This window comes from Oncorhynchus tshawytscha, linkage group LG01 (assembly GCF_018296145.1).
Source record: "Oncorhynchus tshawytscha isolate Ot180627B linkage group LG01, Otsh_v2.0, whole genome shotgun sequence".
NCBI classification, from domain to species: domain Eukaryota; kingdom Metazoa; phylum Chordata; class Actinopteri; order Salmoniformes; family Salmonidae; genus Oncorhynchus; species Oncorhynchus tshawytscha.
The window spans coordinates 58,751,385-58,778,457 of NC_056429.1; the positions used below are offsets into that span (position 1 = coordinate 58,751,385).

General features: G+C 44.6%; 1 protein-coding gene across 2 annotated transcripts; it reads left to right on the forward strand.

Annotated features, from left to right (window-relative positions):
• Positions 1–279: 279 nt before the first annotated feature.
• Positions 280–20,744, forward strand: LOC112254299 (neurotrypsin). Of its 2 annotated transcripts, XM_024426707.2 has the most exons (14): positions 280–716; positions 2,600–2,642; positions 6,712–6,954; positions 10,127–10,265; positions 10,382–10,560; positions 11,574–11,721; positions 16,613–16,791; positions 16,899–17,040; positions 17,172–17,386; positions 17,547–17,688; positions 17,895–18,173; positions 18,275–18,397; positions 18,710–18,990; positions 19,149–20,744. In XM_024426707.2, the coding sequence occupies exons 1-14, from the start codon at positions 639–641 to the stop codon at positions 19,466–19,468; spliced, it is 2,511 nt and encodes an 836-aa protein (XP_024282475.1). In that variant the 5' UTR covers positions 280–638; the 3' UTR covers positions 19,469–20,744. The 2 variants fall into 2 exon arrangements, with proteins under 2 accessions (XP_024282475.1, XP_024282484.1); XM_024426716.2 differs by lacking the exon at positions 2,600–2,642.
• The last annotated feature ends 6,329 nt before the right edge of the window (positions 20,745–27,073 follow it).

Sequence of the window (27,073 nt, forward strand, 5' to 3'; positions counted from 1 at the left end):
GCATAATTTGGAGATGAGTAATTATGTTTTTTTGCGTTTTGGTGACTGGTTGAAATTACCGTCTACATCAAATCCAGGTGGAACATGTGGCATTCAATTCAGGCATATTCTTGATTTAATATCCAACAGCAATATTAAGTTACTACTCAGCTCAATCAAATATTCATTAATAAAACATGAAACCCTCACTCACCTACCTATCCTCTGAGCGCAGTAACGCCCCTTTACGCAAGTGCAATAGACCTACAACTAAACCGCGTTGAGTTTGCTGTGTTGTTTATTGTCGACATATCGGCATTTGTGGGCTGCGCAGAAGGCGAGAGGCGACAGCGTGTTTCTCTTACCCGTGTCTCCTTTCAGTGACACTTCCTCACTAGGAGGTTCGTCATTTATAGTCGAAGCTTGGAGCACAGCTGGTACCTCAGGGTGTGTAATGTCACATAGGAGTTTGGATTATTTAAAAAATATATTTTTCCAGACAGAAAAAACAAGCACATCGTCTCATTGTCCCCCGCCTAACTTTGGACGCTCAGTAGCGGGCTCTCTCTGGTCAGTGTCGCTTGCACTCGGAGGCTGGCTGTCTGTTTTGGATATGGGTGAAATCTGCTCAAGGTGCGGGCAATGACACATATAACAGGATGATGGACAAGGACGCTTTAAAAGGAATCTTCTCTCTGTCATTTGCATGGTGTTTTCTGGTTTCAGTTTCTGGAGAGGTATGTGTATCTTTCATCGTCACTGTACGTTTTCTGTTTGCGAGGGGATATGTATTGACAACAGAAAGGTAAACCGGTGACCATAACCAAATTCCTTACGATTTACATTCATTGGGAATATATAGGTAGGCAATAGACTTCGCGTAGTCAATTGGCTATATACTTTGCGTAGCCTATTGGCTATGTAACATAAACCTATGTGTAATTGCAAAAGGTATGCTGTGCGTGGCACCTTCTCGTGTGCCAGTAAACCCGAATTCTGAGGTTAAACCATCCAAATTGGGCCACACATTCACTTGAATGTATCATATTAGGCCTGCTCTACTGCTGCAGTGCATAATTACTGAGCTTTCGCTTTTATTTTTCTTCCAATTATTTTATAGTGCCCTATGTAGGCTACATTTTCATTTCACTAAGGACTTTGCTCCCAAGAAAACTTAAGAACGAGCAATAGCCTATAGCCTACCCTTATCAGTTTGTTTTATTGCCTGTGAAGGAAATAATTGGGACAGACTATCACCCTATCCTCAGCAATCAAACATGGCTTACTGTTGTCATAAGGTAACTCATCCTAAGATACTGTAAATACAGTATCACTTTGTAAAACATTTAAGATAAATAAATGCTGAGCTTTCCTAAATGCATTTCTGAAGGCTGACTGTGTGTCCTAAATTAGCCTGCACAGTAAGCGCGCCCATCAGCTGGTAAATACAACGATACTCTAGTATAAATTCGGTTGAATTGGACCCAATTATTTTTATTCTCCGCCAGCGATTTCATTAGATGGCGAGAAATAGTTTTGTCAAACCGCGCCATCCCTTGCGGAGGTCGTGCGTCAGAGTTATCTCATCATGCGTTTTACAGTAGTTAAAGCCATGCACACTGATGTGTGCAATACTGAACCACCAAGAAAAATATAAAAACACTGGGGCAAATGCATTCAATGATATGTTCAAACTTCCTTGCAATTAGCAATTGATCCATATAGCCAATGACATTCCTTGAGAGCAACATTTTTGTAAAACATGGTTCGAGGCTGTAGGCTACATCATTTTAAAGTGACAACAAAAGCCCCAAAAAAGAGTAAAGGCAACGGTTGTAGGTTACTTGCGTGCACTTTATAACTTTCAATGTTAAATGCTATAAATGCTTATGAAGTGTAATGTTTATGAAATGCTTATGCATGTTTACAAATAATGAAATACTAATTTAGGAATAATGTGTATAAGCTACTATTTATAAATAGTTTATTAATTCTCATTCATGTTATTATAAAGAGTTAACGGTGAATTCATTTTTAAATGGGCTAAGGAACTACTCCTGTCCTTTTCCCCAAAGAATCCTTTTATGGAGAACTCCAGCTGCCCCTGTCTCCATTAGATTGACAGATGCAATTATTAGAGTTCAACTGATTACTGCGCAGCTGTTTCCCATGCATGACAGTATTGATTTTAGTGGCCTGGGTGGGGATAGTGGTGCCACAAAGTAGAACCCTTTAACTCAACCCTTCAATAATTTAATTGCTTTCTGCATAGACATTCTAAGCGATGCCACCTGCTCCCGGCCTCAGTGGTAAAATAGAAAGTAATTGAAAACAGATAGCAGAAGAGAAGAGGGATGAACATGGTTAACACAGTGTAACAATGCTTTTCACAGTTCTACAGAATAGCTAGGTTAAGTAAAACCATATTTCTACAAGTAGGCTACAATATAATACTAGAGAGAGAAAACGTTGTTCTGTATGAAGGCTGCAAACAATCCAACAGGCTACTTATGGGATATAAGGGACTACTTATGAACAGGCTTCCATAACCTAATGTGGAAAACTTGGTCTAAATTAAATAAGCCTGCAGTTTCATATTCTGTTGTCTTTTTTTTTGCAGGTCATCTCTCAAGATGGCTACCTAAATACTATGCAGAGTGCAGGTAGACACCTCTTTTCCTCTTATTTCTAATAGGTCTTGATTTCATCCATCCGTCATTGTGATTCTGCCAAGTCATCCAAGGACATGGATGAATGACTCAGCAGCACTAATTGAATAGCCTAAACCAGGGATGGGCAACTCCAGTCCACGGGGGCCAGACTGCTGTCACACTTTTGTTCCAGCTAACATAGCGGACTCCAATAATCAACTAATCATGATCTTCAGTTTAGAATGCAATTAATTTAATCAGCTGTGTTTGCTAGGGATGGAGAAAAAGTGTGACACCAGTCCGGCCACAGAAGACTGGGATTGTTCATCCCTGGCCTAAATGATCAAATCAAATTTATTTTTCCCTTCGTACATCAGCTGATATCTCAAAGTGCTGTACAGAAACCCAGCCTAAAACCCCAAACAGCAAGCAATGCAGGTGTAGAAGCACGGTGGCTAGGAAAAACTCCCTAGAAAGGCCAAAACCTAGGAAGAAACCTAGAGATGAACCAGGCTATGAGGGGTGGCCAGTCCTCTTCTGGCTGTGCCGAGTGGAGATTATAACAGAACATGGCCAAGATGTTGAAATGTTCATAAATGACCAGCATGGTCAAATAATAATAATCACAGTATTTGTCGAGGGTGCAGCAAGTCAGCACCTCAGGAGTAAATGTCAGTTGGCTTTTCATAGCCGATCATTAAGAGTAACTCTACCACTCCTGCTGTCTCTAGAGAGTTGAAAACAGCAGGTCTGGGACAGGTAGCACGTCCGGTGAACAGGTCAGGATTCCATAGCCACAGGCAGAACAGTTGAAACTGGAGCAGCAGCACGGCCAGGTGGACTGGGGACAGCAAGGAGTCATCATGCCAGGTAGTCCTGATGCATGGTCCTAGGGCTCAGGTCCTCTGAGAGAAAGAGAGAATTAGAGAGAGCATACTTAAATTCACACAGTACACCGGATAAGACCGGAGAAGTACTCCAGATATAACAAACTGACCCTAGCCCCCCCGACACATGCACTACTGCAGCATAAATACTGGAGGCTGAGACAGGAGGGGTCAGGAGACACTGTGGCCCCATCCGATGATACCACCGGACAGGGCCAAACAGGAAGGATATAACCCCACCCACTTTGCCAAAACACAGCCCCCACACCACTAGAGGGATATCTTCAAACACCAACTTACCATCCTGAGACAAGGCAATCCTAAGACAATCCTAAGACAAGGAGTATAGCCCACAAATATCTCCGCCACGGCACAACCCAAGGGGGGGCGCCAACTCAGACAGGAAGATCACGTCAGTGACTCAACCCACTCAAGTGACGCACCCCTCCTAGGGACCTAGTGGGATGGTGTGGATGTGAGATGGCAAGGTGTTGTTTCAGCAAAATGTCACAATTTCAGAACAAAAGCTTGAAAAAGCCCTCTATCAAAAAAGCCTCCCTCCTCTGCTAAATACGCTATTATAAGAGTAATTTGATGTCACCAGCGCTGCTGATAATCAGATGGTGATTCTAATTGAGCCTCTGAAGGTTGGGTTGATATTCAGGCAACACTCAACTCCCTCATCAGTCTCTCTTTTGTTATTTCTCTCTCTTTCTGTCTCTCTCTCTTTCTGTTTAACAGTGGAGGCGGTCTGCTGGGAGTGTCGCTCTCTTTATCCACAGCCAAAAGACACATAACCAGCTCCCCTCTCCCACCCCCAAATTTGTCTCATTTGTAGGCTTTCATTTATGGAAATGAGTGTCCCTGATTTAAGAGCCCTGACATCATCTCTGATCGACTCTCACTCTCCAACAACCAGATGCTGTATGTCTGGTCCTTGTCTTTGGTGAAGTTATGTTATGGGGTCTCAAAAAGTCTGGGTCTTAAAGATGATTGTTTCCATTTGTGGCTCAACTATAGACACCCATCGGGGATAGAATGCAAGCTATGTTAAGATACTTTAGAGCTTAGTGAAACTGGGATGGACAGTGTGACAGATTTATGACACCAACGTGCATACTGAGTTTCTTGCTCTCAATACATGCATTTATATACTCACTCCCTATCTCATCCTCTGCATGGAAACAGATTATCCATGCATTTACACATTCAATACAGCACATCTGCTTTCATGTGCTGGTGATGTTCCGGGTAACCTTTCGTAATAACGCTATCCATAAAATTTCTGTCTCTGGCACACCCTCTTACTGTGTGAACTCTATCAAATATGTATCTCCTCCGATTATGCGATCTGAAAGGATGAGATAGATTAGGTGGATTTGTTTAGAATTTTCCTTACACCTATCAAAGAGCAAGATGGATTTATTACCTTTTACCTTGCTAGAGCTATTACCATATTGCTCATACCTATCCAATCCTTTAAGATCTACATGAAGTGACCAGGGTTTGGGACAAGGTGTCAATCTGGAATTGAGCAGAGTATTGCTCCTTCAAGATGTCTTTTCTCTCAGGCATCAGTCAGACACCCTCTCCAGTCTTAAGTCACTAAGCCTGTGCGAATGTGGACCAGCAGTCCCTCAAACAAACACAGACAGGGGTTAGGCCACTCACTGGGCGGGTGTAGATTTGCGAGCGATCGCTCACAGCTGTGAATGTTTACCCAGCGACACCTCAAAGGACTTGCGGTCCTTAATCCACTGGTTTAGAGGGTTCAGGACGAGGAGTTTAGGTGCGTGAAGAGGATATCTTCCTTTCCTGGCTGGACCCCAGTGCCCATTTCCACTTCCCTCCAATCTCCTCAGGGTTTAACACTTGGATCTAGAGGGATGTTAGCACGTCTCCCCTTCATATCCTATACAGTACACACACACTGATATGGCTGAGGTACTGCCACATCAGTTACACATCACAGGAAGCATGGGCCTAAAGCTAAAGATTATCTTACTTCTACTGAAGACTGACTGCTAGGCAGATAAGCGCATACATATCCCATTGAAAAGGGACTGATAATTCAGTTAGTTATAGTTGGTTCTGGATTTGCATTTAACTGACATTCCCAAGAAACTGTCTCCATTCTTTGCATGATGTATTACCAGACATTGATCCCTTGGAAATACATGGGTTATTTATGGATCAAGTTCAGGGCTGCCTCTGGCTCTGGTTGGCATTAAATGTCTGCCTCTGCATTAAACCACGGACCCCTCCCCCAGTTTTTAAAACTCAATCTGTGGACCAGATGTGTGTTTGTGTTTAATGGCCCACTCCTATTCAATGTGATGGGTCATCTTTACAAGTGGTCCCAGTGGTTCTTTAACCTGCATAGTTTAGAACGTAAGGCTGAGCTCAGGTTTTTCCGTAACGATCCCATCTCACGCTTTCTCAAAGCCAATTAGATAATAGAGATGCAGCACTCGCAGACCCAGTTCAATGCATCTGTAATTAAAAAACCCTGGATTACTCAGAGAATTGCATTGCAGTGAGTTTCAGTTTATCAGTACACCCTGTAGGAACTAATGGCTTATGCACTGGATTCTGGACACGAGCATCCACCCCTCTTGAGGAATAGTTGTCTACCCCAAAGTTGTATATCTATCATCAAACTATGCTTTTGACAGCATTGAGAAAATAATTGTGAGGATTTGAATTTAAAAAATAATTTAAGACCTGTATTCCTGACGTGCATTTTAAGGACAAAAAAATAGAGATATATGCACGCACGGGCACCCACCCACACACACACACACAGAGAGATGGCTGCAGTAAGGGCACAGGTTTTCAGGTTGTCTGAGAAGGTAGCCCACCACGCTCTGTGACTCAGCAAAGCAGACCTACACAAATACTCTGGCCCCTGCACTGCAGCAACACGCTGTCAGTCTGACCAGCCAGGTGGCTCACTCCTTTACCTCTGAGGATGGAGAGAGAGGGGGAGGTGGAACCAAAAGAGAGAGAGACAAAGGAGAGGAAATTGTTTGAACGCCTGCCTGGCTTAATGTGACTTAATTATACAACTCTGCTTTAACCCCCCTCCATCACTTCGTCTCACAAAAATGTGTATTGCTATACTGTATTAACTAAGCTTCAATAGAAGCTCATCCTTTGATTTACCCCTTGTATCTGAATGTGTCTCCCCCTAGCTCCTCTGTCCTGTTCAGAAGGCTTCACTGAGCTGGGCTACTACAACGGCTCTGTGTCTCAGACTGACTCTGGCTCGCCCTGCCTGAAGTGGACAGAGTTCCCAGACTACGTCCTGCAGTACCCAGGCCGGGGGCTGGGCGACCACAGCTACTGCCGTAACCCTGACCGCGAGTCCAACCCCTGGTGCTTCTTCCGCCAGAGCTCTGGAGCCATCGGCTGGGCCTATTGCGACTGCCACCAGGGTGAGAATTTACCGACTGATACTTACTTCAAGGGAATCAATACTGCTGGGTAACTACCTGGAACCAGATGATTTATAGTGGTGTATGAATTCCAAAGTGACCAACAAATAATTGCGAGGTATCTTTGTATCTTTGCTGTGGTTTTGGGGTGATCATGTTACTCTGGCAGGATATCTATGCCTCTGACTATCTCGGGAACCTACCGTGCATTTGGAAGGTATTCGGACCCCTTCACTTTTTCCACATTTCTGTTACGTTACAGCCTTATTCTAAAATGGATTAAGTAAAAACATTTCCGTATCAAATCAAAATCAAATCAAATGTATTTATATAGCCCTTCGTACATCAGCTGATATCTCAAAGTGCTGTACAGAAACCCAGCCTAAAACCCCAAACAGCAAGCAATGCAGGTGTAGAAGCATGGTGGCTAGGAAAAACTCCATAGAAAGGCCAAAACCTAGGAAGAAACCTAGAGAGGAACCAGGCTATGTGGGGTGGCCAGTCCTCTTCTGGCTGTGCTGGGTGGATATTATAACAGAACATGGCAAAGATGTTCAAATGTTCATAAATGACCAGCATGGTCGTATAATAATAAGGCAGAACAGTTGAAACTGGAGCAGCAGCATGGTCAGGTGGACTGGGGACAGCAAGGAGTCATCATAGTCAGGTAGTCCTGGGGCATGGTCCTAGGGCTCAGGTCCTCCGAGAGAGAGAAAGAAAGAGAGAATTAGAGAGAGCATATGTGGGGTGGCCAGTCTACAGACTGTCAATCAACACATAATGACAAAGCGAAAACAGGGTTTAGAAATGTTTGCAAATGTATTAAAAGTCAAAACAGATACCTTTTTTGCATAAGTATTCAGACCCTTTGCTATGAGACTTGAAATTGAACTCCGGTGCATCCTGTTTCCATTAATCATCCTTGATGTTTCTACAACTTGATTGGTAAATTCAATTGATTGGACATGATTTGGAAAGGCACACACACCTGCCTATATAAGATCACACAGTTGACAGTGCATGTCAGAGCAAAAACCAAGCCATAAGGTCGAAGGAATTGTCGGTAGAGCTCCGAGAGGCTCAGATCTGGGGAAGGGTAGAAAAACATTTGTGCAGGATTGAAAGTCCGAAAAACACAGTGGCCTCCATCATTCTTAAATTCTTAAACGGGCCAAACACCCGGGCAATCGGGGGGAGAAGGGCCTTGGTCAGCGAGGTGACCAAGAAACCGATGGTCACTCTGACAGAGCTCCAGAGTTCCTCTGTGGAGATGGGAACCATCTCTGCAGCATTCCACCAATCGGGCCTTTATGGTACAGTGCCAGACGGAAGCCACTCCTCAGTAAAAAGGCACATGACAGCACGCTTGGAGTTTGCCAAAATGCACCTAAAGGACTCTCAGACCATGAAAAACAAGATTCTCTCGTCTGAAGAAACCAAGATTGAACTCTTTGGCCTAAATGACAGGCGTCACGTCTGAAGGAAACCATGCACCGCTCATCACCTGGCCAATACCAACCCTACGGTAAAGCATGGTGGTGGCCTTATGCTGTGGGAATGTTTTTCAGCGGCAGGGACTGGGAGACTAGTCAGGATCAAGGGAATGATAAACGGAGCAAAGTACAGAGAGATCCTTGATGAAAACCTGCTCCAGAGTGCTCAGGACCGTAAAGATTCACCTTCCAACAGGACAACGACCCTAAGCACACAGCCAAGACAATGCAGGAATGGCTTCGGGACAAGTCTCTGAATGTCCTTGAGTGGCCCAGCCAGATCCCGGACTTAAATCTGATTGAACATCTCTGGAGAGACCTGAAAATAGCTGTACAGCAATACTGTAATCGGTGCTAAAGGTCCTTCAACAAAGTACTGAGTAAAGGGTCTGAATACTTATGTAAATGTGATTTTTCAGTTTTAAAACAATTTTTTAACCTGTTTTTGCTTTGTCATTATGGTGTTTTCAGAGTAGATTGATGAGGGGGAAAAAAACTATTTAATCAATTTTAGAATAAGGCTGTAACGTTACAAAATGCGGAAAAAGTGAAGGAGTCTGAATTCCTCCCGAATGCACTGTATGTGCCTGTCTGCTTGTGTCTCTCAATCTGTCTGCGCCCCATTATTTTTCTGAATGTCTGTCAGTTGGCTCCCACTGTGTTTCCCACCTATCCATTTGGCAGCCGATATTGTTCTCTCACCCCCCTTTAGGAGTGTAAAGGCATCCACATACTGTCCATCGGTTCGGTTTGCTCCTAGCAGAACTCGGTCAAGTGAATGTCTGTGCTCGCATACTCCCTAAAGACCTTTGTTAGAAAACAAGAAAAATGCTTGAAAAAAAAATGAAGAAATCTCTAATTAGTTTAGACTTTTTTTGCTTAGTCTTGCAATTTTAAATCTAGCTAAGATGTTTGGTGCAGTACTTCTCAAGTGAAAAAAATGTGCATGAAAACTAGTGCACTGCAGACAGTAGGGCCTTGCTGCTGCTGTGCTCTCCCTCATTGAATGACAGCAAACACTTCATTGAAGAATCCCATCCATAGTTCCCACCCCTACTGTTGACCAATCACAGATGAAGGGGCGTAGACTTCGGCTACCGAACTTCGACTTGCCTCAAGAACAAAAAAATGTTGTGTGCACGAATGGCCTGAAGAAAAACCCTGCCGAACACCAAAACGTCAAAAATGTTTTCATAATATATGCTCAAACTGTTTAGACTGGGAAGCATGTGTCAGCCTTTACCCTGCGTGTCCATTAGCCAACCGTCTGTCTTTGTACTGGTCTGTCAGCACCTTGCTTGTATGTAGATATCCCCGTGTTGAAATATCTGTGTTTGCTGTCATTATCTGTCTGCCTCTTTTTAACTCTCCCAAGTTCTCTCTTTGAAACGGTTAACCTTCCTCAGGGTTTGTAGGCGATATGACTTAGGGTATGTGTGTGAAAGCGTGTGTGTTTGTCAGGTTGGAATAGGTAAGTGTTGCAAGACCCACAAACCAAGGATAATCTATACAATTATCCTGAGATAATCACACCTGTTGGATTCATGGTTGACTTGGTAGCACTTTGTCGGTCTACCTGTTTCTGGTGGGTGTGAGAGAGAGATGTCCCACCTGTCATTTCAAATGATTTCACAATCTCTGGTGCTGTTCCATATCTTAATGCCTTCTCTCCTCTCCAGGAGCTGCCAGGTTGGTAGGTGGGTCCTCCCCTCAGAGCGGGCGTCTGGAGGTATACCTAAATGGCCAGTGGGGGGCGGTATGTGACACACACTGGACCGACCGCGATGCCAGTGTGATCTGCAAACAGCTTGGACTGGGGTGAGAGCTACTGCCATACTTGTATCACTGCTTTGTGTGTGTGTCAAATCCTATGCTCCACTCCTGACTGTCCACCGGTCTTTCTCTCTCCGTCCATCCTGTCTTTCTGTCTGCAGTGAGATCGGCACGGCCCTCCAGCACTCCTACTTCGGGCCCGGCTCTGGACTCTTCCACTATGAACGCCTTGGCTGCCGTGGCAACGAAAACACTCTGCTGGATTGCAGGAGTCGGAAGTTTGTCACCAGCGACTGTAACCATGGAAACGAAGCGGGGGTGGTGTGTGCTGCACCTGAAGGTGAGGCTGTTGGAGATTTCAAAACATCCATGGGGATAAAGCATAGATTTCTCACAAGTGCTACACATACAGTATAAATGTAGTACATTTGACTTTACATGTGTACTAGGCCTACCAGTAGAGTTATCTAAAGCTGTGAAGAGCCACTTCCCCTTTTTGAGTAAGACAGTGATAGAGAGAGACTGTGTACCCTCTCTCTTAGAGTTTCACTGTCCTTATCCCACCCCAGTCAGAGCTGCTGCGCCAGTTTGAGATTCGTGGCTAAGATTCATCTCCATAACACAAACACTGCAAGGCTAGAACAAGAACAGTCTCTTCTGAGCAGCACGGCCAAGAGGGAGCTGATGTTGCCTGCCTAGTCATTCACGTAGCTTTTAGAGCTCTCTGAGGCTGCCAGCTCTCACGGCTTCTACAGCACTCGTGTCATAGCGTCCCAAAGGGGCATAATGAACTACAACAGGGGTATGTGTGTGTGTTTGTTTGTGTGCCTCCGCGTGTGTGTGCCTCTGCGTGTGTGTTAGGAGGGTAGAGAGAGGGGTGCCCAGAGGAGCAGGCCCTGGTGATATATTTAGTGTGATGCAGTGAATTATTCAGTCTGGAACATTATGAGGGAAAGAGCTATCTGAGAGCCCTGAGCCCCTGTCAACCCACCTACCCCAAACAACCCCCCCACCTCCTCAACTTCTCTGCCAGGGCTGCTCACATACTCCGATTGCATAACTGATCCACCCCCCTTTCCTGCTCCCTGCATCCCGCACATACTTATACTTGCTGTAGTTTCAAATGACATGCCGGAGCGTTGAACCAAACTGAGCCAGTGTTCGGGGTCACAGCATTCCAACAGTTCTGTGGTTCAGATAACTTTATTTATCATGGCACTGGGCACGAGGTTATTTACATTTATCAAGGAGACCATAAGTGGACAAGTAGATAACTTAGAAGACCGGTGGTTTCTATTGTAATATGATGCCAACATGTTCTGCCAGGTAACTACTTTCTGCTGTCTTTTTCAGGCAATGGCGCCCCCTTGAGGTTGGTAGGTGGCCTGGAGGACTTCGAGGGTCGTGTGGAGGTGTACCATGATGGGAGGTGGGGCACCATCTGTGATGACCAGTGGGATGACATCGATGCTGAGGTGGTCTGTCGGCAGCTGGGACTGGGGTGAGCAGCACTGGGGTTCTGATGGCTCAGGAGCATGGTGCTTGACTTGCAGGTAGCTTATGGGTTATTAATGTGATTCCCTCCACTAAATGTGACTCAGTTCCTATGTAGGTAAAAACTAGAGGTGAAGCCCTATCAGTGGTAGCAAGGGTTCCCAGGCATGAAGTTGCCCACCAACCAAGCACTCCACAAAGCTGGATGCACTCCTGCTAGGATAGCATTATTTACACTGCTGCATTCCCACTGAGTGAACTATATTAATATAGATGAATGGAAGGCATGCATTTTTGATGGCCTACAGTGTTTTGGGTTGTTGCTCTGCTGGAGAGGAGCCAGCTGATCCAGATTATTCAGATGTCATCGTTGCTCTTAGCAGATCACCCACATGTAGTCACGCACACAAAATGAGTGTCTTACAGTACGTTTGATTTATTTATTTTATTGAACCATTGAACCAAAAGGCCTCCTGCGGGCTGGGATAAAATATATATAAATTTATATATATATATATTTTATAAAATTATATAATTTAAAAAAAAATATATATATATTTTTTACAATCCCAGCCCCCATCCCCACAGGAGGCCTTTTGGTAGGCCATCATTGTAAATAAGAATTTGTTCTCAACTAACTTGCCTAGTTAAAAAAAAAATATATATATATATATAGGACAAAACACACATGACAAGAGAGACCTAAGACAACATAGCAAGGCAGCAACGCATGACAACACAACATGGTAGCAGCACAAAACATGGTACAAACATTATTGGGCACAGACAACAGCACAAAGGACCAGTAGGTAGAGACAACAATACGCAAAGCAGCCACAACCGTCAGTAAGAATGTCCATGATTGAGTCTTTGAATGAAGAGATTGAGATAAAACTGTCCGTTCAAGTCACTAGCTGCAGCAGACTGAAAAGAGGAGCGACCCAGGGATGTGTGTGCTTTGGGGACATTTAACAGAATGTGACTGGCAGAACGGGTATTGTATGTGGAAGATGAGGGCTGTAGTAGATATCTCCGATAGGGGGGGAGTGAGGCTAAGAGGGTTTTATAAATAAGCATTAACCAGTGGGTCTTGCAACAGGTATACAGAGATGACCAGTTAACAGAGGAGTATAGAGTGCAGTGATGTGTCCTATAAGGAGCATTAGTGGCAAATCTGACGGCCGAATTGTAAAGAAAATCAGATCTATAAATGATGTCTCCGTTAACTAGCATGGGTAGGATGGTCTTCTGAATCAGGGTTAGTTTGGCAGCTGGGGTGAAAGAGGAGCGATTACTTTAAAGGAAACCAAGTGTTGATTTAACTTTAGCAGCTTGATATGTGCTGAGAGAAGGACAGTGTACCGTCTAGCCATACTCCCAAGCTCTAAACCCTCAGAGGTAGTAATCACACCTGTGGGGAGAGGAGCATTCTTCTTACCGAACCACATTACCTTTGTTTTGGAGGTGTTCAGATCCAAGTTAAGGGTAGAGAATGCTTGTTGGACACTAAGAAAACTTTGTAGAACATTTAACACAAAATCTGGGAAGGGGCCAGCTGAGTATAAGACTATCATCTGCATATAAATGGATGAGAGAGCTTACTACTGCCTCAGCTATGTTGTTGATGTAAATTGAGAAGAATGTGGGGCTTAGGATCGAGCCTTGGGGTACTCCCTTGGTGACAGTCAGTGGCTGAGACAGCAGATTTTCTGACTTTACACACTGCACTCTGAGAGAGGCAGCTAGAAAACCGGGCCAAAGAACCCTCAGACACCAATACTCCTTAGACGGCCCACAAGAATATAATGGTCTACCGTATCAAAAACTTTGGCCAAGTCAATAAAAACAGCAGCACAACATTGCTTAGAATAAAGGGCAATGGTGACATCATCGGGGACCTTTAAGGTTGCAGTGACACATCCATAACGGAAACCAGATTGCATACCCGGGATAATACGATAGACATCAACAAAGCCTGTCAGTGATTTAAAGAGCTCAGCCATGTGGTTCTTGTCAGTAACAACCACATCAACATTAAGGTACATGGGCAGCTGTGGGGGTGGGGGGGGGGGGGGTTAGACCCAGAGAGAGAGAACTGCTCCTTAAAGTAACTAACTTTTGCCTTCCGGATCGCCTGAGTGCACTTATTTCTCATTTGCCTGAACGAGTGCCAGTCCGCCTGAGTATGCGTGTGCCGAGCCTTTCGCCAAATGCAATTCTTGAGGTGGAGTAACTCTGCAAGATCACGGTCGAACCAGAGGCTCAACCTGTTTTTAATTCTCATTATCTTTATGGGGGCGTGTTTGTTAACAATATCACGGAAAATATTAAAAATGAATGGCCAAGCGTCCTCGACAGAGGCGATCAAGCTGATTCTATACCATTTTACAGAGGCCAGTTCATGACAATGCTTGCTCATAATTTTTTTTTAGCAAGCGTCTATGACAAATCAGGACAGGTCGTTTCACTGAGCAGCCATTACGAACACAAGCTGTAAAACAGTGATCACTAAGGTCATTACAGAAAACACCAGACTGATACCTATCAGGAGTATTTGTGAGGATAACATCGAGGAGAGTAGCCTTTTCTGGTTTGGAGTCATACCTTGTTTATTTTTTTAATTTCACCTTTATTTAACCAGGTAGGCAAGTTGAGAACAAGTTCTCATTTACAATTGCGACCTGGCCAAGATAAAGCAAAGCAGTTTGACACATACAAACATGCAGTCAATAATACAGTATAAACAAGTCTATATACGATGTGAGCAAATGAGGTGAGATAAGGGAGGTAAAGGCAAAAAAAGGCCATGGTGGTAAAGTAAATACAATATAGCAAGTAAAACACTGGAATGGTAGATTTGCAGTGGAAGAACGTGCAAAGTAGAAATAAAAATAATGGGGTGCAAAGGAGCAAAATAAATATATAAATAAAACAAATACAGTAGGGAAAGAAGTAGTTGTTTGGGCTAAATTATAGGTGGGCTATGTACAGGTGCAGTAATCTGTGAGCTGCTCTGACAGTTGGTGCTTAAAGCTAGTGAGGGAGATAAGTGTTTCCAGTTTCAGAGATTTAGTTGTAGTTCGTAGTTCGTTCCAGTCATTGGCAGCAGAGAACTGGAAGGAGAGGCGGCCAAAGAAAGAATTGGTTTTGGGGGTGACCAGAGAGATATACCTGCTGGAGCGTGTGCTACAGGTGGGAGATGCTATGGTGACCAGCGAGCTGAGATAAGGGGGGACTTTACCTAGCAGGGTCTTGTAGATGACATGGAGCCAGTGGGTTTGGCGACGAGTATGAAGCGAGGGCCAGCCAACGAGAGCGTACAGGTCGCAATGGTGGGTAGTATATGGGGCTTTGGTGACAAAACGGATTGCACTGTGATAGACTGCATCCAATTGGTTGAGTAGGGTATTGGAGGCTATTTTGTAAATGACATCGCCGAAGTCGAGGATTGGTAGGATGATCAGTTTTACAAGGGTATGTTTGGCAGCATAAGTGAAGGATGCTTTGTTGCGAAATAGGAAGCCAATTCTAGATTCAACTTTGGATCGGAGATGTTTGATGTGGGTCTGGAAGGAGAGTTTACAGTCTAACCAGACACCTAAGTATTTGTAGTTGTCCACGTATTCTAAGTCAGAGCCGTCCAGAGTAGTGATGTTGGACAGTCGGGTAGGTGCAGGTAGCGATCGGTTGAAGAGCATGCATTTAGTTTTACTTGTATTTAAGAGCAATTGGAGGCCACGGAAGGAGAGTTGTATGGCATTGAAGCTTGCCTGGAGGGTTGTTAACACAGTGTCCAAAGAAGGGCCAGAAGTATACAGAATGGTGTCGTCTGCGTAGAGGTGGATCAGAGACTCACCAGCAGCAAGAGCGACCTCATTGATGTATACAGAGAAGAGAGTCGGTCCAAGAATAGAACCCTGTGGCACCCCCATAGACTGCCAGAGGTCCGGACAACACTGAACTCTATCAGAGAAGTAGTTGGTGAACCAGGCGAGGCAATCATTTGAGAAACCAAGGCTGTCTAGTGTTAACATGCAGAGAACCCAGGCTTTTACGAGAGCAGAAATCAGTGAAGCAGATATCAGTGTCAGAATTGTAGATGTAGATTGTAGACGGGCCAGGGTGTACATGCATGCAGAATACATTTCCAGATACCATCAACAGTAATACAATCAAGGCACGGCACAGGACAGGGAGAGCTCTGCACTGCTGATTTATGACATCTGCATCAGATGGCAACAATATCATATTGTACAGCAATTTCATCAGGTAACATGAATACAAACCCAGCGAGAGGTGGTTAGAATAGGATGTTAGGCCAAAAGTATGTGTAACCTATAGAGAGTCAGAGTCCCGAGTGTGGGAACAAACAGTCTGTCCCACAGTTGGGAAAAGAAAGTTCGTAGTCAACAAAGCATACAGGAATCATGAGGCAAATAGCAAAATGTTCTATATTTAATTTTTTCTTGTACGACTTGAGGCTAGCCATGGTAAGTTCAGAGTCACTCGCCCCAACAGTGCGTGTGTACAAAGAGTGGATAAACAAAAAAGCAAAGTGGATCGGTCTCAGGACACTTTTCAGATATTCCACGGGTCATTAATAATTCATTTCTCAATTATACTGACTATATTTGGTGTGCTTGAGTGTTGAAACAGGGACTGGGGTTTTTGTGCCATGTAAATGTATTTCTCTGCTCTGTAAGTGCATGTTTTTGTGCTCTGTACAGTACCCTTATGGGCTGTTAACTTGGTGGGAATACATTTATATGTGTACATTTGAAAGACCCTTGAGTGGTTGCCATATATTGTTTACATGTTGTCCATATATGGTGTTTGTATTTCTTGTGTGAGTTAGTAATATGGTCATTGCGTATGCCTGTGTGTGTGTGTCCACTCAGGGGTGTACCGAAGGCTTGGACGTGGGCTCACTTTGGCCAGGGCTCTGGTCCCATCCTCCTAGACGGGGTGCAGTGTACAGGCAACGAGCTCTCCCTGGAGGAGTGTCCCCACAACAACTGGCAACAACACAACTGTGACCACATGGAGGATGCTGGCGTGTCCTGTAACCCATATACAGGTTAGGAGTCAGGACAGGAATGCTATGTGTATGTAAACACCCAGAACATTACACATATTTGTATGCAAAACACATACACACTGTTTCAAACACACACCGTGTTGCAGATGGTGTAGTACGGCTGGTGGGGTCTGACAGTCCCTGGGAAGGTCGTCTGGAGGTGTACCACTCTGGGGACTGGGGTACGGTGTGTGACGACAACTGGACTGAGCACCACGCACAAGTGGTGTGTAGACAGCTGGGCTTCAGGTGGGTCTACAGGAGTCATTTTATGTACAAATACAATCTGAACATGGGAATTAGGTGTATCTGTATTAATAGTGTTGTGATATTGTCGTAATAGTGTAGTGATACTGTAGTAATGGCGTTTTGTCCAGCAGGGGGCGTGCAGAGGTGACATCAGATGGGCTGTACGGAGGGGGCACAGGGCTGATCCTGCTGGATGAGGTGCAGTGTAAAGGCTCAGAGGCCACCCTGCTTGCCTGCGGGCACGCCGAGTGGGGTCGCCATGATTGCTCCCACAGCGAGGACGTAGGGGTGCGCTGTGAGAGGGGCGGAGAGACCAATGAGGTGCCAGGGTTGCCACGCATCGCAGGTAGGCCAACTAACTGTACCCACTTAGATCGCATAAGAAATCAAATCAAAGTTCCTATCCACATATCTCTGTTAGATGTCTTATCTTCTCTGGTGAATATTGCAAAGAAAATTCAAATTCATACATTGCGGTTTATCGTGGTTCTCTGTTCTGGTCCCAGGCCCTCTGTTGCGACTGGTTGCTGGAGAGAGCCGGAAGGAGGGGCGTGTGGAGGTGTTTCTGAATGGCCAATGGGGGAGCGTGTGTGATGACGGCTGGAATGATGTCAATGCTGCGGTGGTCTGCAGGCAGTTGGGATTTGTGTAAATATGGATTCTCTCGCTCATATTTCTCCCTGTTAATGTATCATATCCTTTCCCTCATCTGTGGTATACCTCAAAGTCAAGTATGTGGTTAGACACCTGGGGTTTCCCTGTCTCTGGGTGATCAACTCTTACTTTAACTGCCATTCAGGAGATGGGGACATTTAGGAATTTTGAAATGTACTTTTCCCTTGTCTCTTCCTCAGTGGGGTGTCGAAGGCTCGCTCCATGGCATATTTTGGAGCAGGCAAGGGCCCCATCCACCTGGACAATGTGAGGTGCATGGGGGCTGAGGTGTCCCTGGGGGAGTGTCCGGCCGAGGGAGAGGACGCCCATGACTGCAAGCACAGCGAAGATGCAGGGGTCATCTGTGACTACGTCCCCGAGCCGGTGGGAGATGGCGCCATAATAACGCAGACCTGCGGCATGAGGCCAAACACACAGCGCCGCAGGAGGAGGATAATTGGAGGGGACAAGTCAATCAGGTACACTGTAAACACACGCACGTACAAAGGGTTATATTACTTTGTTTCACTGATCTATTTCTACATATGTTCTCTCTCCTCCCCTGGTTGTGCTGTGTTAGGGGGGACTGGCCATGGCAGGTGTCTCTGTGGCTCAAGTCCCAGTCCAAAGGGAACCATCCACTGTGTGGAGCCACGCTCATCAACTCCTGCTGGGTCCTGACTGCTGCACACTGCTTCAAGAGGTGGGACACAGAGACATCTAGTGTTCAATGATGGAATTGCAGTGACTACGTTCTAAAAATGACATGTGTCACGCATACAATAAATGATCTATCAAGGAGCTTGTCTATGTCAATAATTGTATAAAGTATTCTTCGTAAGAGATTGACACGCCACTGATAAGTGAAACTTTCTTGAGTCACTGTCTTGATCTTTTCAGCTTGGCTTCTTTTCAGCTTGGCTTCTTTTCAGTCTGGCTTCTTTTCAGCTTGGCTTCAACTTCCTCAGACCTTGATTTCCTGTCTTCTTTTTCATCCTATCTCTCCCTCTCTTAGGTTTGGCGGGGACCCATCGCGCTACGTGCTGCGACTGGGTGACTACCACACGGAGGAGAGGGATGACTTTGAGCGCAGCCTGTCCCCGGAGCGCATCATCATTCACAGGAAGTACCACAGCCAAGGCTGGGAGTATGACATTGCCCTGCTTAGACTGAAGGGCACCGAAGGCAACTGTGTGGCCTTTAACCCTCATACCAACTCAGCCTGCCTCCCTGCGCCTGGCAGCAAGTGGGGGAAGAGGCCAGCCGCCTGTGTCATCACAGGGTGGGGCATCACAGGTGCTGAACATGAGCCTCTCTGTTACAGACAGTTCCTTTTGTGTTTATATTGGAATCAGCCATTTGATCTGTTCATTGCTTGATATTTTATGTGAGAGTATTTCCATGGATTTTTCCTCCCTCTCTCTTATCTCTCTGTTCATCCCTCACTTTCTCAGACTCGGAATACTCCCGTACACTGCTGCAGGCCTGGGTTCCCCTGCTGCCCTCCTGGAAGTGTAAGAAGCGATACGGCGAGCGCTATACCAGCCGCATGCTGTGTGCGGGCAGCTTGTCGGACCGTCGGCGCGTGGACAGTTGCCAGGGTGACAGCGGTGGTCCCCTGGTGTGTCAGGGAGAGGGGGGCCGCTGGGTGCTGACAGGGGTCATCTCCTGGGGTCATGGCTGTGGTGACCCCTCCTTCCCTGGGGTGTACACGCGGGTCAGCAGGTTCCTGCGCTGGATTGACCAAGTCACCAACAACCCTCCAAGGATCTGATGCCGCCACTGTGCCATTGGACAGCTCACGTTATCATATGACTTTGGGGAGGTGGGGGGATTAAAGGCGCAGTGACCGGTTAGAGAGGGTTACCACATCCGGGTATCTGCTCATGGTCTCACTCATAAAGTTGCACATCCAGCAGAGCGCTTTTAAGTCACTTTTTGTTTTGCATACACTTGGAGAAGCCTGTATGGCATTGTGCATTCTTGGTTGTGTGGAAATACCACTTTGGTGAGAGCATTTAATGCATCAATGGTTCAATTATGAGAGCCAGACTGCATAGGTGAATGACATTGCACTAGAATGCATGCCATAGTATCACACTGCGACACCTGTGAAAAGCCAATCAATGGTGCCAATGGGAGTAAGTCTAGTCAGAAGCATTAGGTGGAGTATCATTAAGGTACAATATTGTATATTTACAGTACATATGGCTTCTAAATTAATAATTGTTTCATGAACATTCCGGTTGTGCATGCATTTTAACTGATGCCTATGCTAATGTGCTCCACTCTTGATTGAAACAATTGGCCAAATTAGTCAGCTTACAGATCGCTGGTTTAGATCATATGAGAGGCATGAGTGGGCCTTTATGAGGCTCTGTATATGTGGCAATGATGACATGGCTTCTCACAAAGGCTTAAATGATGTCTGCCTGTTTGCCTGCCCACATACAGTATCCATCTGTCAACCAATTTCTGTTAAAAAGCTGCACTTTCCTATCAGCATTATGTGAAGCCAGAGGGGGCGGGGTGAGTGTGTGTGTGCAAGCATGTGCGTTTACATGTATTGTGTGCACTGTCAATTTATTTTTCATACATCATCTCAATTCTATACCATATCTTTGAGTTTTTGTCTCAAGTTGCAGTGCAATTCCCAAATGATCCATGCAATCTTCTCATCATTCTTATAGTTTGACAAACATGAACACATCTTGCATACTTACCAAGCCTACACAGTGCAGACGTAACATGGTCACATGCCACTCTGATTTTGAAATGCTCATACTGAGTAGATGTCTAAGCTTCATGTGGTTATTACTAACGCAAAATTACAACTATCTGGTTTTAGTACTTCAATCCCAATAGGAAACAAAACTAACGACCCCCTAATACCCCCTGTACACTTGCTGGAATGTTTGTTTACAGTTTCCACTGAACGTTCAAACCTTATTTTGTTATATGGGGCTTTAAGTCACATGACTGCATGTTTCCGATTGTCACTGAACAACTATTTATTTTGTGATATTTTCTTAAACAATCTTCAGACTCTCGCTCCTGCCACTGTTGCTTTTTCATTGAAGGATTTTCATTCAACTCCAGAATGCTATAGGTCTACTGTACTAGAGGTCGACTGATGATGATTTTTCAAAGCCGATACCGATTATTGGAGGACCAAAAAAAGCCGATGCCGATTAATCGGCCATTTAAAAAAAATGTATTTGTAATAATGACAATTACAACAATACTGAATGAACACTTATTTTAACTTAATATAATACATCAATAAAATCAATTTAGCCTCAAATAAATAATGAAACATGTTCAATTTGGTTTAAATAATGCAAAAAACAAAGTGTTTGAGAAGAAAGTAAAAGTGCAATATGTGCCATGTAAAAAAGCTAACGTTTATGTTGCTTGCTCAGAACATGAGAACATATGAAAGCTGGTGGTTCCTTTTAACATGATTCAATATTCCCAGGTAAGAAGTTTTAGGTTGTAGTTATTTTAGCAATTATAGGACTATTTCTCGCTATACCATTTGTATTTCATATACCTTTGACTATTGGATGTTCTTATAGGCACTTTAGTATTGCCAGTGTAACAGTATACCTTTCGTCGCTCAAACCAGGAACACATCGACAACAGCCACCCTCGAAGCAGCGTTACCCATGCAGAGCAAGGGAACAACTACTCCAAGTCTCAGAGCGAGTGGCGTCACCGATTGAAACGCTATTAGCACGCACCCCACTAATTAGCTAGCCATTTCACATCGGTTACACCAGCCTAATCTCGGGAGTTGATTGGCTTGAAGTCAGAAAGAGCGCAATGCTTGAAGCACAGCTAAGAGCTGCTGGCAAACACACGAAAGTGCTGTTTGAATGAATGCTTACGAACCTGCTGGTGCCTACCATCACTCAGTCAGACTGCTCTATGAAATCATAGACTTAATTATAACATAACACACAGAAATACGAGCCTTTAATGCTAGCTAGCAACTTACCTTGGTTTCTTGCTGACCTCGCGTAACAGGTAGTCAGCCTGCCACGCAGGCTCCTAGTGGAGTGCAATGTAAGGCAGGTGGTTAGAGCGTTGGACAAGTAACCGGAAGGTTGCAAAAACTAATCCCTGAATCCCTGCGCTGACAAGGTAAGAATCTGTCGTTCTGCCCCTGAACAAGGCAGTTAACCCACCGTTCCTAGGCCGTCAAGGAAAATAAGAATATGTTCTTAACCGACTTGCCTAGTTAAATAAAGGTGTAATTAAAAATAAAATAAAAATAGGCAAATCGGTGTCCAAAAATACTGATTACATATTGTTATGAAAACTTGAAATCGGCCCTAATTAATTGGCCATTCCGATTAATCGGTCGACCTCTATACTGTACACACCTCTCTTCATACATATCCTGTAAGTACTCTGTATAAAATACCTTGAATGTTAAGGTGAATATATATAATGTGTTCTTGAGTGGTGCCATTAAATATCTGAGTCACTCTTGTGCTTCATTACTATTATGTTGCTCCAATATTACTCATCCTGCTCAGCACATCAGAATTACAGCTCTAATGACAATTTTCCATGTGCTTGTCTTATTCATCATGACATTTTCCTGTAGGCTACTTTGTCTTGAAGGCATCTTGGGTATTGGCAGATTGCAGAGGTTTCAGCACATGGAAAATTATGTCATACTTTTAGGATCATGCTGACCAATTGAATTGCAACCTGAAACCCCCTCCTGTACTTTACTCTTATATAGTGTTTCAAGAGAAGTCAGAAAATAGTGCTGCAAAAAAAACATTGTTTTACAATATGTCAGTGCTGTGTTTGCAGATCAAACTGTAATAATAGCTGAATGGGATTCTGCCCAAGATTGGTGGTGCTTAATTGCTACACGTTCACATTTGGTGCACAATTGCAATACTACCTGCACAAGAGTAATCATTGATGTTGACAGAAGTAAACTCTCCTAAACTAAGCTGGCACTCTGGTTCTTATCCCATGAGGCAAACCTGGCAAGGAGCAAGCCCATTGAGCGATCTGAAGTTTCTTGCTTTGTGCCTAAAATGTGTCACTGTCCCGAATCGAACATTTTTGAGGAACAAAGACAGACGACCGAAAGGGAATCCAGGCTGGGTTTCCTAAACTCCTTCTAGGCTCACTCTGTGAATGTTAGAATAGCTACTTTTGAAACGATTCTCTCATTCTTATGTGTATATATAGACTGCTGGCATGTTCTGAGGTCTTGGATTAGCTCTTTGTTTTGCATTAGGCAGTTTGTGAATACCATGGCAGATGCTAAAAGGAGGGAAAACACTGATATGCTACAATGACAGAATGAAATGGAAACAAACTAACATCAAACCGCCTATATTTTTTTCTGAATTGCTTAAGAGACATCAACTGTGCAGTGGCCAATTGATCAAATAGAGGTCATAATCCTTATCACAACTCTATTAAGGTGCCTACAGATGGGCCGCGGTAAATGGCAATTGAACCACGAGAAAATCTGCCAACCGTGTGTAGAGACCAGTGGTCCCGGTTGTTGCCAGCTTGAATGTTGTCATTGATTGGTTGACAAGATGAACTCCGCTCATTGGTTAATCATGCACGGCGGCCACTCAAGACTTAATTTCATCTTTCGGCGCCACGATCGCCAAGCCAGTGGCGCCGTTTACGGGAGCGAGCATCACAAACCACGCCGCTTGCAAAACTGCTTGTGTTTTGCCATCCACCTCCATACTCCCAATGAAGTCTCTTCAACATCAGATTTGCAAGTTCTGTTTACACTAGTCTTGGATGTGGTTTAACCAAAGCCACATTCCTGCTTCCTGTGTGAGTGCAGCTATTAGCATAATGTAGTATATAGACAAACAATATAAGGATAGCAATTAAAACTATAAAATGACTTCTCATCCAAACCATATTGTGCATAGTGTTGCACACTTAATTAGTTAAATGATTCATATAGATATTTTAAAAGCCTAACAGAGCTAAAATGCTGTCTACTTGTATTAAGGTAATTAAGGTCATTCTCACAGGGAGAGCTGTTGTCTTTACACTTGTGCCACTCAGTGGGACTGTCACCTTGTCGTGGTGAGGGGGCTTGTGTACCTCAACGACCCTTTAGAGATATGTCGGTGGGAGGTAACTCTCAGTAGGTCTAACCAAACCAGACAGGTCTAGGGCGAGGGGTCAGACAAAGCATGATTACAGAAACCAAAACTATGTAAACTCAACCTCTCCAAAACCTGAGCCGAACAGACTACCCTTGAAGGGCGTCTATGAGTCCCCTGGGCCAAACTCAACTGAAAGCCTAGAGGAGGAAAAGTCTACTACAGCTCAAGTAAAGAGTGAGAATTGTATGCTGGAATGTCAGAACATTACACCAGACAGGTAATCTGTCACAACTAGCCAGAGAGATGAGAAGATACAACCTGAGCATTATTGGAGTCTGTGAAAGAAGGTGGAACACTTTTGGTGAAATAACAACAACCAGGGTGAAACCTTCCTTTGCTCTGGAAGCACAAATGAAGAAGACCCACAAAAACATGGAGTTGGACTACTTCTGTGAAAAAATGCAGCAACGAGCCTGATTGAGTGAAAGCCAATGTCTGCAAGAATCATCACAGCCAGATTTACATCTAAAGGGTGCAACACTACATTCATACAGTGCTATGCTCCAACCAGCTCAGCTGACTTCGAAAAGACGCCTTCTATCAACAGCCCAGGCAGTTATTCAAAAAGTACCCAAAATAGACATCCAAATTGTATTAGGGGACATAAATGCCAAGACCAGAAAGGACAATGATAACTGGAGGGGCACAATTGGGAGACGGTCTAGGACAGATGGATGAGAATGGTCTTCTGTTCACGGACTTCTGTGCCCTCAATGAGCTGGCAATTGGAAGTCTTTTCCCACAACAAACCCACCCACAAAGCCACATAGATATCCCCAGACCACCAAACAGAAAACCAGATTGATCACATAACAATAACCAGGAAATGGAGAAGAGTTCTCCTGGATGTCAGAGTCAAAAGAGGGTCTGACATCGAGTCAGACCATCACCTCCTGGTTGGGGAATTCCAGATGAAGTTGGTAGTAAAGAGCACGGTGGGCAGTAGGGTGCAGAGGCTATTTGAGGTCAGAAAACTACTAAATAACTAGATATGCCAGGAATTGGGCAATATCTCTATTAAACAGATTTCAAGCATTGGCAGAGGGAGAAATCATTGATGAAGTGGTCAAGATTTGTGAAGCCATGTGAAGAGGTTCTAGGCCACAGGGAAGTTAGGAGAAAAGACAATCACAGATGACACCTGGAAAAAAATAGAGGCAAGGAGGGAGACCAAACTTAGCAGGGAATGGATGACGCCAAGTAAAAGTATGCGACAGGAATACCAACACAGAAACAAGGTGGTTAGAAAGAGATGCAAGAGGGACAAGAAAGTACACACTGAACAACTTGCTAGCGAGGCGGAGGTGGCAGCCAAGCAACACAATTCCAAGGAGTTGTATAAGATCACCAGAAAGCTGGCCCGGGAAGAACAGGAGCCGAAGCCACTCCATCTGAGACAAACGCGGAAACCTTCTTACCAAACAATCCCAACAACTGTAACTCTGGAAAGTACACCTTGAGGAAAACCTAAACAGGCCTCCACCTGACTTAACCCCAGACATCATCGAAGCAACAGAAGACCTAAACAAGCTGTAGTAGGACATCCAAGGCAGAGATCAAGCGAGCCACCAAAAAGCTAAAGTTAAGCAGGGCAGGAAATTACAACATACCACATGATGTTCTAAAAACAGAAATCAGTGCCACTGCAGAGGTCTTACACATCCTACTGAATGAGATCTGGGAAAAATAAGAAGTACCAACAGAATGGAAGACAGATTTGATTATTACAATCCCCAAGAAAGGAAACCTCAGTGAGTGCAAGAACTAGAGGGCTCATGCTCCTCTCAATCCTCAGCAAAATCCTCTGTCGGATCATCTTGGATAGGATGCAGGACGCACTTGATAAGAGACTCTGAAAGGAACAAGCAGGCTTTGGGAAGGACTACTCCTGTACAGACCACATTGTAACACAGGACAATCGTTGAACAGTGCATTAAATGGCGGACACCATTACACATAAACTTCATAGACTTCGAAAAAGCTTTTGATTGTTTCTGTCTAGACTGTCTATGGAAACTGCTACGGCATCCCTCAAAATCAGCAGTCAGTCAGGAAAGCAAAGGCTAGCTTTTTCAAACAGAAATGGGCATCCTGTACCTCTAACTCCAAAACGTTTTGGGACACTGTAAAGTCCTTGGAGAACAAGAGCACCTCCTCCCAGTTGCCCACTGCAGTAAGGCTAGGTAACCCGGTCACCACCGATAAATCCATGATAATCGAACATTTCAATAAGCATTTCTCTACGGCTGGCCATGCTTTCCTCCTGGCTAACCCAACCCCGGCCAACAGCTCTGCCCCCCCGCAGCTACTTGCCCGAGCCTCCCCAGCTTTTCCTTCACCCAAATCCAGATAGCAGATGTTCTGAAAGAGCTGCAAAACCTGGACCCGTACAAATCAACAGGGCTAGACAATCTGGACACTCTCTTTCTAAAATTATCTGCCACCATTGTTGCAACCTCTATTACCAGTCTATTCAACCTCTCTTTCGTATCGTTCAAGATCCATAAAGACTGGAAAGCTGCCGCGGTCATCCCCCTCTTCAAAGGGGGTGACACTCTAGACCCAAACTGTTATAGACCTATATCCATCCTGCCCTGCCTCTCTAAAGTCTTTGAAAGCCAAGTTAATAAACAGATCACTGACCATTTAGAATCCCACCGTACATTCTCTGCTGTGCAATCCGGTTTCCGAGCTGGTCACGGGTGCACCTCAGCCACGCTCAAGGTCATAAACAATATCATAACCGCCATCGATAAAAGACAGTACTGTGCAGCCATCTTCATCGACCTGGCCAAGGCTTTCAACTCTATCAATTACCGTATTCTTATCGGCAGACTCAATAGCCTTGGTTTCTCAAATGACTGCCTTGCCTGGTTCATTAACTACTTTGCAGACGAGTCCAGTGTGTCAAATCGGAGGGCCTGTTGTCAGGACCTCTGGCAGTCTCTATGGGGGTACCACAGGGTTCAATTCTCTGGCCGACTATTTTCTCTGTATTTATCAATGATGTTGCTCTTGCTGCAGGTGATTCCATGATCCACCTCTACGCAGATGACACCATTCTGTATACATCTGGCTCTTCTTTGGACACTGTGTTAACTAACCTCCAAACGAGCTTCGATGCCATACAACACTCCTTCCGTGGCCTCCAACTGCTCTTAAACGCTAGTAAAACCAAATGCATGCTTTTCAACCGTTCGCTG